Source organism: Lolium perenne, chromosome 7, assembly GCF_019359855.2.
Source record: "Lolium perenne isolate Kyuss_39 chromosome 7, Kyuss_2.0, whole genome shotgun sequence".
Classification (NCBI taxonomy): domain Eukaryota; kingdom Viridiplantae; phylum Streptophyta; class Magnoliopsida; order Poales; family Poaceae; genus Lolium; species Lolium perenne.
The window spans coordinates 316159598-316171868 of NC_067250.2; the positions used below are offsets into that span (position 1 = coordinate 316159598).

General features: G+C 42.1%; 1 protein-coding gene and 1 long non-coding RNA gene across 5 annotated transcripts; one reads left to right on the forward strand and one right to left on the reverse strand.

Annotated features, from left to right (window-relative positions):
- Positions 1–1952: 1952 nt before the first annotated feature.
- Positions 1953–10453, reverse strand: LOC127317669 (uncharacterized). Of its 4 annotated transcripts, none has more exons than XR_007861389.2 (7): positions 9399–10453; positions 9190–9331; positions 8493–8684; positions 7572–7920; positions 7063–7270; positions 4446–5623; positions 1953–4002 (listed from the first exon to the last, which is right to left on the reverse strand). It is a non-coding gene; the product is annotated as an uncharacterized lncRNA (long non-coding RNA). The 4 variants fall into 4 exon arrangements; XR_007861388.2 differs by having other exon boundaries at positions 4446–6490; XR_011747900.1 differs by having other exon boundaries at positions 6030–7270.
- Positions 10454–10464: 11 nt separating this feature from the next.
- Positions 10465–11255, forward strand: LOC127317667 (uncharacterized). Its single transcript, XM_051348257.2, has one exon. It carries the CDS (start codon positions 10583–10585, stop codon positions 11042–11044), a length of 462 nt encoding a protein of 153 aa, XP_051204217.1. The 5' UTR covers positions 10465–10582; the 3' UTR covers positions 11045–11255.
- The last annotated feature ends 1016 nt before the right edge of the window (positions 11256–12271 follow it).

Below are 12271 nucleotides of genomic sequence, written 5' to 3' on the forward strand. Positions count from 1 at the left end.
TTTCGTCAGACGCAGAGAGCCGGTTCATACCGCGGAGGACAGACAGTAACGGAGCGCCCACGAACGTCGACGTCGATGTCGAGTGGGGCGAATGTGATCGCGTCACGCCACTGTCCTGCTCTGCTGCTACTCCGTGGGTTCGTGGAAAGGAAACGTATAGATCTACCGTAGATCGAATAGTACGCGCCGGTCGGAATAGCGAGGATGTACCTACGACAGACCGCTGCCGTGCAAGAGCCAACAGCCAGCCACGCGACGCGAGCGGTCGTCGCCTGCGTCGCTTTGGATTGACCGGCCGGTCGCTATATATGTCGTGGGTGATACATACGAGATACGACCCGGAACGGAAGCTAGCTTCCGGGAGCCTAGCTTCAAACTTGAGTGTACTCAATACCATTTGGAACATGCTGCTCTTAAATTTAAGTGTTCGTTAAAATTGTCGTGCGTTTTGACTCCTTAATCTGTTATACTCCGTAGTACTTCCTCCGTCTCAGTTTACTAGTATTCCCCGTATCCCTATGTTTAAATTATATAATGCAAAAATTATATCATTAGAATATAGAACATCTAAACTTTCTAATGATATAATTTTTATAACATATAACTAATGCTAACTTGATCAAATTTGCGACCTATGGATACGCGTACGCCTAATAAACTGTGAGAGAGGGAGTAGCAGATGACATATAGTGTACTCAATACCATTTTGAACATACTATTTTTTTAGAATAGTAGAACATGCTTAAATTTAAGAGTTTCTTAAAATATGTGCTTTTTTGGTTTGATAATTTTAACAGCATAGGTAAGATATTTGTTCATTTATTTTCCAAAAATTCTCAGAAAGCTTAATAATCAAAGTATTTTTATCTGAATTTCTTACAAAAATTAAAATCAAAGTATTAAGATTAGGAGTAAATGACTTCTTTTGTTTGCCTCCGTTGGAATTTAAAAAAAAATCAATTTTTTGTGTGGTCTTCTTATAATATGTGGAGCTGATCTAGTTGACACATCGACGTGATTGTGACACCATTTTTAAACAACCTAAATCCCAAAGCATGGCTTCATCCATTTGTCGCACAATTTCAAAACAACGTTGACCTTTTCAATGTTGATCTAGATGACTTGAGCACATATATCAGCTAGATCGCATTTGCATTATCCCAAAAGCTAGGGGAACAAGAAAGCCAAGAATTTGCGGGACAAGAAAAAGTGGAAATCAATATCACGTCCATTTACGAGTGATAGTATTGAGAAATGAGTTAGCATGTTTTTGTGGAATTTTAGAATTTATGAAATATTAAATAGTACTTTTTGTCAAAATATATCCTTTTTTGAATTATGACTTTGCTTTTCATATCAAAATTTAGGAGTAAAACAATGTTTCCTACTTGAATTTAAAAGTATGACCTATTGTTTTGTTGCTTTGATAAATGATGATGGAAGTGATCTTATTGACACGGCGACGCGATAACGACACCTTTTTTTAAAACCCGCTTTGGATTAAGACCGTGGGAAAGGGTTGGTTGCATTTATCCATTTTTTAGAACAAAGATGTAGGTTAATATCCATTTCTACAGCTCAGGTTTGCAATACATCTACCCAGTCAACCGGTGAGTGCTAAATTACAATTTTTTCTCTCCTTTTTTAAAGGATCACGTGAAGCATATCCTTTTTCCTTGGAGAACAACGAGACTAGCACCGGCTTTTTCCCAGCGAAATCCAGCCCAAACGTGGGAACGAAGGAATAGTGGAGGCTCTCTCCCGCCAAGTTGCACCAGCTTCTCTTGTCCTTGTCCGAACGTGCGAGCAAACGCCAACGTGGGAAACACGGCCGGCAGGCAAGGCAACCGTAGCCCAAACGTGCCGCTGCTTCCGGCGAGCCGAGCCCAAACCGCCACCTCCTCTTATATAAACTAGATTTAGATGTGCGCCTTGGCGCACGACCCCGTGAAATTCGTACATATTACACTTTCTACACAAATGATGAAAATACGGTTTTATAAAACGAATTTGAAAGATGAAATTAGGATAAAACACATGGGATTTGACGGCAGACTTGAAAAGCCACCTATAGACGCTCTACGCCCAATTATTCCAGATAACGCTTACATCATGTGTCATACTTATTCATCATATGCCATTATTGCAAAATCACGAACGAAGTAGAAAACGCTTATATACAATCTGAAAATAGAGCAGTATTTTGAGGCTCGCATTGGCTCGTCGTCCTAGTGAACACATTGTAAAACGCTATATTAAGCATCTCTACAAATCAATGGTAATAAACATAGATGGAAAAAAAGCTATCCAATGGTTGCTTGCTCGTCTAACAACTGCACTGAGAGTTCTCCAATGTAACTATGTAAATGTCACCACCACTTCGGTCTTGCTGGGTGTGTTGCTAATCGCCCGAGAAAGTAAATCATTCTATCAACATTATGTTAACCACATATGAAAGTGTACTACTACATCAATAAAAGAATGTCTCAACTTCGTCAAAATTTGGATGTATCAAAGGGTACACACCCAATTTTTAATGAAGTTGAGGCATCTTTTAATGAATGGAGGGAGAATGTAATAAGTAAAGAACATAGAGACAATTCTTGAGGGAGCAGCATGACTTAACCAGGAATTTACAAATCTTTCTTTGTTGAATGCACATGGTAGATACAAGTGGAAAAAACAGGAAACATATTACAACAGGTACAAATACACCGTCCTAAGGTAACAATAGCTAATAGGGGTCCCAGTCGAGTTCACAATAGAGCTGCTAATTATTTCTCACAAGTAGCCTAACACGAAACAGCAAACACAAATAAACATCAGTTGGGAGTCATAGTTTCCAATTGATTGTGTCATCTTCATCTGACCCATAGCAGCCAGAGAACTGCTCACCTTTGGCAAACTCAGTCTCATATGAATACACCCCTAAAGGTTTTGAGGAGGGTAGTTGAAAGCCAAAAAAAACATAAATCTTGAACTGCACAATCCAATCTAGCCACTACAATATGGCATATCAAGATTCATACAAATACAAAATACAGGAAAATGCGTAGTTAATACCGAAGATATATACCTTGAAACAGATAAGTTGCGACATCTTGGCCAAGGTGGAATGATCTATCTGTCCTCACAAAGGTCACGCAATTAACACAAGTACCTGGGTTGAAATATGTAGTAGAAAGAGCTAGCCAACAAATACATAGTCAAAAGAAGAAATTTTTTTGCTGGTAAACACATGGTCCGCTGCAAAATGGATGAGCTAGCTACAATTTGAGCGCCCCACAACAGTTTTGAGTAAAGATACACCATGAATATCACATCAACAAAAACTGGCATTATATATACGTAGTAGAAGTCAATCTACCGGAAAACTCGATGATTAATTCAGTATCACATATGTGCATACGTACACAGTCGGTATAATCAATGCACATAATCCGATTCAAATCAATCAAGATCAGTATGATAAAACAAGCAACCAGTATAATACAAATGACTTCAGAAAAGCAACTCTTGTAATATAACAGAATGGCAAGTTATCAGGATTATTCGCACTAATATTCTGGTAAAACAAAGTGCAATCATTAAATGATATTATACTGCATAGAAATGCAAGTTAAATCACCACTCTTGATGCTTCTCCGACAAACTTTTGAAAAATTGAGAAACAGTGTAAATGTGATCCTATTTTAGTCCCTATATACGCTATTTGAAGTGGTCCATGATTGGATGACCATTATTTATTATTACTTGTACACATGCACTACATGCAATGATGCAAAATAAGTTAATAGTGAGGAGGGGTACCTCCTCGTCCGTCTGCCGTGCATGACGTAGGAGACGATTGCGCAGGTGGATTTGCCTCTGTATCACTGCCACTAAAGCGAACCTTCTGGCCACCACACACGATGAAGGGAGACATCATGGAGGCAGAGGAGCTCGACGACGATAGGATGCACAAGATCCCTGAAGCAAAAGATCACTTGTAGAGACTCGAGGCTGCAGGGTCACAATATTTTACAACTTAATTAATGGTAAAATAGGAAACAACCAACAAAGACATTAGGTTATCTTTTTTTCTTTTTCGCATATCCATCCATCAGAGCACAACATGGTATAAGACTTTCGAAAGACAATATCAGTAAAATCAGAAAGAGATGAAAAAAAGCTTTTCGACTTGGGATTTAAGCCAACCATGTAAAATACAGCTAGTTTATCCATGACTTGTTAAAGGAAGAAAAATGTGTTGGCTTATACTCCCTCCGATCGGATTTAATTGACGCCGGAGGGGCACATATGAGACGAGAGTTCAAAGCAAAGGTGCGTCAATTAATTTGAAGGGATAGGTTATCATAATTTACGTAACATGCCTTCATTAGTAATAACATGGAAGCTTGTGCAAAAACAACATGTATTTGATAATTTGAAGGGATGAGCTGTACCTTTGGAAGAGCAACCCAATTGTTGTCATGCCAAAGCTTCCTTGTCGTAAGATTGGATGTGTGTACTCTATATTCTTGGGAGGATCCGAGGAGCCTGATGAGATAGTACTCCTCCTTCCAGTTTAGCATGGGCATGCTTGCTGAATCATGTTAAAGATGTTTAGGGTAGTACAACAACAAAAAACAGAACACTCATTTGCTTGTCCCTGGATCTATTCCTAAAACTGCCGGAGTAAAACTGCCGAGTATTCCAGAAAAGATACAAACTTGTCTTTTAAAATTCAGCTTTAGTATTACTAATTTTCATTTTAGACCCAGGTTTGTGATGGTGGTGGGCAGTGTTTTTGTTCAACAAAGACTTAAACAATGTTAACTGGTACATCATAATAACATGTAGGATGTTTTTTTCAATGCCTGGCCACACACAGCAAAATTATGTCTTAATTACAATTTGGTCTACGCACCACCGTTCTTCCATCTTTCTTACTTTATCATATCCATAAACCAAAAGCAAAAGCTAGATTACACAGAATAAACCATCGGCAAGGAAAATCACTCAATTTCACCTACCGTGAGCATGGTTCACTGATTAAAAGTGGCATAAATCTCATGTTACGGTGAAAAGACTCAAAAGTTCCTAATTGCAACAAAAAGAAAACAAAACCTCAATCTAGAAAGTGGTAGTAGAACCATTCCAGATTCCTTTTGAGTACCAAATCTTCTCAAATAACTATGGCACACTTTTATATAACTTGCAGCCTCCAATTTTTATCAAGTGAGGTTAAAAGATGCTGCAGGTGAACAGAACAAATCATCATTCTGGAACTAAGTCCATACTAAACAAAAGACATACTATCAATTAATTTACCTTTTTTTGTTTTTCCAGCAAGGACAAAAACTTATGGCTCATCACTCAACATCAAAAAAATCAGGCGAGACATTGATAATATGCTTTTTAAATTTTACAAAACAAAGCCGTTATGATGAAATTAGGAGATAGGATGAAATGGATAAAACACACGAAATCAGGAACAGAGTAGCAAAGACTTATATACAATCACCGAAATAGAGGAATATATATTACTCTAATGCTAATAAACGATTTAGTCATTGTTGTAGTCTCGTTACTTCATCAAATTTGGCCAGCTCTCCCATGCTGAGTGTGACCAGCCTGCAAGCTGAACAACGCCACTGAGTCAGCATAAAAAAATAGGAGAAGAAACAAAAAAAATCACAAGAAATGGAGCACATTGACAGGTAGAGAGAAGAGAAAAGATAGCGCCACTCGAGCAAAGATTGAGGCAGAGCAAATCATAAAAAATCTTGAAGTGCGGTTATGTAGTAAGTTCAGTAACAGTATACCCAACCAAGGAGATAATTCCTCTATGCGAATATTATGAAGTACAGAAACTTGTTGTTAAAATACAAGGATAGAAATTAAGACTGTGGCAGTTGCCTGTACAGTAAAATAACTAAAGAGTGTTTACAGGTAACAAAATACAGGAGTAACAAGCATGCATCTGATGGGAAACTAAGTCATATAGTAGTTCAACTGGCTAGTTAGTAGAATGACAGTATAATAACCTGTTTCCGTAACATAGCGCACATATCCTCTGTTGCCGTCCACGGATCTCTGGAGAGGAAACTTGCAGCCGATGACCGAATATTACAGACTGAATATTCAGGTATTTAACTTAATATAATATATACCGGAATATGGTTGGAGTCTTCTAGCCTACTACTACTCCCTTCTGTCCACATGTTGACAATGTAACAGTAAGCAAATCTTTTATTTTATCTATTTTGCTCTCGATAGAATAATGTTTTGACCCTTCCTTACCTATATTTTCCAAATCCCATCTACTTTTGAAATGATTTATTATCTTACAATCCTCCACATGGCAATGGAAAATTCTATGGTCTTCCAGAGAAAAAAAAGTGTTGGTAGAAACATGCACCAGAAATGAGAATGTAATCGATTGTAGAACTATAATTGTATTATTCAGCTCCAATTTTTTTTATTGAGACAAGTATAACCTATGGTCCTGCATAAAAGAAGTGCAAGAAGGTATCACAATGCAAGGTTGCTAAGTAATTCTCGTGGGGTGATAGTATTGTTTGCATTTCCGGGGAACAGTTTATGCAATACTGATATATTCAGGGACAATACGCGCACCCAGCCTAGCAACACCCAAAAATAAAAGAGAGCCATTAAGCACCGAGAAGGAGAACAGACAAACCACAATGTAGTGTGTGGTCATCAGAGATAAACATCACCGATGACACTGCTTTATGCAACAAATATGAGTCAAGGTGCACGCCATTATTAATTGTAATTGCAATTCCTTCTATAACAAATGGTCTGAGTTATTTTTAAGATGTTGACGGCAAAGTAAACACACTAAATACTCAAATCTCGTGTAGTCAAAGTAAATCGTTTCATGTGTAAGAAAAATTTAGAGGTTTTCTTCAGATAAAACAAAGGGAAATGGGTGTTCTCTAAAAAACAGACCACAGACCATATACGGCCAAACATTTAATGTTTACATTATTACATCTCTTACGTTATACACAAGATTCAAAATTTGGTGTGTTTTGGGGAAGCTGGTTAGGTTACCTGAGTAGGAAAATATGGAAATATGCTGAGATTTTGCTACAGGACATCATTTGGGGCCCATAAATAATGTTGCTTCTCAAGGTATAGTAGATTGGGCATTTTTCAGCAAGAAAACTCTCTGCATCAACTTCTGATTTTTCAATCATGTGCACGGGATTAACATCTGGCCGGGAAGAGCAACAAGCCAGCGATCAGTGAAACGCATCACCTGTCATGGGAAGAGTTTAAGGAATAAAATATCCATTCAACTAAATAAAAAAAAACTGGATCTGCAGAGGATGGTCAAGTCCTGTGTAGAAAAACATGGAGCAGTAAATTGCACTATTGTTCAAAGGACGATATGGTTATTTTATTTTAAAATATCAAAATATACCAACAAAAAGAAAATGCAGCAGCTAGTGTTTCAGAGATAAAGAAAATTACAAAAAATAAATAAATAAGCAGATAGATGAAGAGAACATTTGGCCCATCAATCGCAATATAAGACTATGTATTTGTCAGCAACTCACATTTCCAGTTTAAAACCGAGAATTCGTATATTGAATCAAAGCTTATTTCTCAGCAGCTTTTTGCTTGTCAACTCGTTAGTGGCAAAATATATTGCATTCTTCTCAGAGCACATGGAATCTAAAAGATATTATCTCCTAGAGCATATCGCTGGGGCAACAACCACTTCGGCTTGACTACATATAGGACATTTACCACACTCTAATGGAACCACCATAACCTGCAAGACAAGCACCACCCAAACCCTTCTTGCCTACAATATTCGGTTTCTGTTTCTGATGCACACAATATTCAATCCATTACATTCACAATATTCTGAGGGAGCTGAGATGCCACTCAAACCCTTCTTGCCTACAGGAAAATAAAAAAGGTAATTGTTAATTCCCATGGAGGTAAAAAAGATAGTGAATCTATTAATGAATACATCAAGAAATAGAACATGCCATTAGAGTGCAGAATGTTCACTCTTCAAATTTATTGGTCAGTCTACAGATATCACTTTTTTACCGCCTCAAATGGTGTTTTAGAGCAGAGAAAACACATGGGACCAATACAAACAGAACCTATCAAGATTTTTATTTCCAAGAAAATGAAATTGAATATGAAAAAGCTTGGTGGATTATCAACATTTGGGCCCTGGAACTGCTTGCAGCAGCTGAGCAGTGCCTCTATACCAGAGAGTAGCCACATCATTGCTTAAACCTCCTGTACCTCGCCAACCATCACCTTAGAAATGGCATGACCCCCTATGTTTTCTGTCCTTGCAATACTACAACTAATCAGTGTTTTCATGTCACTCTAAATAACATGTATGCATGCATTTCTCAGAGTAAATTCCATTTAGTGTCTGATGGTTAAGAGTGGCTCTTAACTGGTTACAAAGTGAAGATATTAGAAAAAAAGCGAGTAGACAATGAGTTTACCTTAGCTAGAGGTTGTTGTTGACCACTATAACAACAATGCCGCAACACCAATGTCTTTTCATCGAACAACCTTTCGGTTCCAGAGTCGGGACCACACGAGTCAATTTCTGTGATTTCCACCCTGGATACTCATGCCAGTCCCTCAGATGAGTCACTCCAGGCCAATTTTCCTCAGTAGGAGTTCCCAACAGCCTTGTCATAAGCAGTTTTAGTTAATGGTTCAATGCGAATACAATATAGTTTATAGAAGAAATGGGGAGAACGGAAAAATTTCCGATTATGTACTGGTAGTAATTCAAATCATATGCTTTCAGTCATTGCAGGGGGTGTAACTGTTTGACAAAGTCCAGGCATCTCAATTTTCAACAGATTGTATACATTTTCAGATAATAGCAACCATTAGCATGATAAGCTTATACCTACATATTGCTAGTTTTCATGAGAAGTAGGAGAAAGAAAAAACTGAAAATGTGAAGCAGCTGTTGTAACTCAGAGTCACCAGGGAAAAGAGCATGTCTTCTGACCACCATCAAACACTTTGTAGACACCATGTGAAAACAGATATGCACCAAACACAAATGTGATGTTCTTGGGCTAAATCAAACAGCGAGTCTGCCTCCACTTTTACCTCAGCTTCTAGGAGATCATGTTTTAGAGAGAGAGAGAGAGATGGAGAGAGGGAGAGGAGAGGAAGTACCTGAAAAGTAGAGGCAGAGGAGGCTGGCCACTGGAAGAGATCCGCACCAGATGGTTGGCATCCTCCTCTTCTTCTTCCCCAAATCCATACCCCTATGTGAGTCCTCTTCCTCCCTGATTTGGACGGAAGAGGCACGATCGGCCTGACCACCACAAAGGGGTTAGAGGCATATGTAAAGGAACGAGCAGAGGATGCAGAGAAGTGCTCACCTTGGGCTGGTGAGCCGTTATATGTCGTGCGGCAGCAGCCTGCGGGCGAAGTGGTGGAGCTCCGCCGTCCTCTACCTCCAGAAACGCGGCCGAGGAGGTCGCCCGCGCTGCCGCTGTGGAGGTCGCCCGCGCTGCTCTTGTGGAGGTCGCCGGCGCGAGCTCGAGTCCACCATCACCATCAAGGGCGGAGCTCCAGCAGCCCCTCCTGCTTGCGCCGGCGGTGCGCTACTCCTGCTGGCCGTCGGCCGTCAAGGGAGGCAGAGCAACACGGGGGCTCTCGAATCGGAGCGAATTTGTTTGCCGGGTTGGGGTGGGGAAGGGGGGAAGAGAGGGGGAGTGCTTACGGCATTGCGTAGTTCTGGTCCGAGCTGCTGGATGACGAGCGCGAAGCTGCGGGAGACCTTCTGCAGCATGTCGTAGCAGAAGGCCCAGTGCTCCTCGGGCGGGATCTGGCGCTTGATCTGCCCCGCCGCCACGCGCAGCTTGACCAGCGCCACCACCTCCTCCGGCCGCGACGGCGCCCCCATCCTCACAAACCCCCAACCCCAAATCAAATCTCCGCTCCCCCCACTTCACGGACAGCGATCCAATCAAGCAGCGGCGGCGGCAGGAAGCGGATGGGCAAGGCGGCGAGCGGGGTAGGAACGCGATGATGCCGAGGCGGGCTGCTTGGTGTGCGCCGTGCGGTGGGCAACCAGGGAGGCGGAGCGGCGCCGCCAGACGCACGAGAGGGGATTGGGGAAGAGCTGGGTGCGAGTCGATTGGGTGAGGTAGGGTTCGCGCGAAGAGATATTTTTCCCGTCCGGCGCGAGGCGAGCGCGACCCAGAAACGACTCACGGTGATTGACGGGCGGACCCGACCGACCGTGGGACCCAAACGCAGCCAGACGGGGTAGATAACGGCTATTGCATGGATTTCGCTAGCCAGCCAGGAGGTGCTACACTGCCAGAAATGGTCGGCTGAGATCGAATGCTGGCCACGCACAGTAAAAATCGGACGGTGGAGAAGCTCAAAGCGCTGTGAAGCCCCCATGGGGGGGCAGCTATTATACCTTCAGACTCCACCACCCACGCGGCAGCCTCATCCATTCCATTGTTTCATCCACCGCACAACGGTCAACACAATCTGCACCTCTTCCGGATCCAAATCACAGCTCCTCTCGATTCATCCACGATCAACGCCCATGGCTACAGTCGCCGGAGGAGCAGTGCTGCAGATGCGCATCCCGTCGGCCTCGTCGTCGGCGTTCGAGCCCGTGCGGCGGCGGAGGACGCCGTCGGTGAGGTGCGCAGCCGTGCGCGGGGCGTCGAGGACAGCGGGCGGATTGGAGGAGGACCACTACCGGACGCTGAGGCTGTCGCCGGGGGCCACCAGACGCGAGGTCAAGAAGGCCTTCCACCGCCTCGCGCTGCAGTACCACCCGGACGTCGTGCGCCGGCAAAACGACGGAGAAGACAACAGCGACGACCTGGACTTCCAGAGGATCAACGTTGCGTACCAGAGGGTAATGGCCAACATGCGGGAGGCGGAGGCGAGGCTCGAGTACTGGCGCTCTCGCTACGGTCTCGCCGACGAAGACCTCGACCGGTACCGGCGCTACCTCAACGAGGACGACGGCGAGGACGACTGGTTCGCCGACCTATGAGTTCTGAAACGACGGGCCCTGCTTCTGGCCATGACACTTCGACAACGTTGTAAATTTGTGAATTTAGTGTCACTGTATTGTACTTCTCGCCTGTTTTATTTGTGGGGAGAAGACATGCAAACTCGCATTCAGGGTTCTACCAATTGTACTACTCGGAGTAGGTTCTTTAATTTCATTGTGAATATAAAAAAATAGGAGGAATTTTAATTTATATTGTGGTTCAGGGTTCTAACTCGGAACAGTTTCTTTTCATTGTGAATATAGAAAACAAAATTGGAGGAATTTTTATTTATATTGTGGTTCAGGGTTTTCTCTTTCGTTTTCAGTGATAGTGGCAGTCTCGCACTAACATCGTGCCAGATGACTATAGGTGAAATGTTTCAGTTTTATGGCTCAGGATTCCATTTCTGCTACGTCAACTGTTCTTTCTTCGAAGCTGAGCAAGGACCGTAATTGTGCCTACTGACGACCAATGCAACACCTTGCACTTAAAATGTTTCTGATTTTTTGATAAGGGACGCTTTATTACTCAAAAAAATTTTAAGCATTACACCCAGCCTCTGCATAACCAGGATGCACACAGCCGTTCAGAAGTCTAGGATCCATCGATATGCAATACAAAAAAAGGATAAAAGCCAACTACTATGACGCTTCGTTGGCTTCAATCCTCCGACTATGCAACCACCCATGTTGGGAAATAAACTCCGTGGCCGTGTTCTCCAATCGTGTAGACACCTCCATAAAGAGGCCGCTATCCTCGAAACGCTGAAGTGGCGACCATGAACCGAGCAAAGCCGTACACCGGTAGATTACCTGCATAAGAGAAGAATTTTTGTCATTAAAAACCTTGTCGTTCCTACATAGCCAAAGCGACAATGCAACCGCAATCGCTTCCACTCTGATAATCGTTTTGTACCTAGAATCCACCCCATTTAGCCAATTACCAAAAATGTTTGCAATGCTACGAGGAGGGTATAAGGTAGAACCTATCTGAATGATTGACCATATAGATCTAGCAACTCGACAGTTGAAGAAAAGGTGTTTTATTGTCTCTTCTTCGTGACAGAACACACATTTCGTACATCCTTGCCAGTTGCGCTTTACAAGGTTATCTTTAGTAAGAATCACACCTCGACGAAGATACCATGCAAAGACCTTTGTTTTGAGAGGTATCTTCATCTTCCAGATGGATTTATTATTTAAAATCGGTTGTGCAGATAGGCATAA

Excerpts from the sequence above, each read along its gene's own strand:
- LOC127317667 (XM_051348257.2), top strand. The coding sequence starts at position 10,583 with ATGGCTACAGTCGCCGGAGGAGCAGTGCTGCAGATGCGCATCCCGTCG.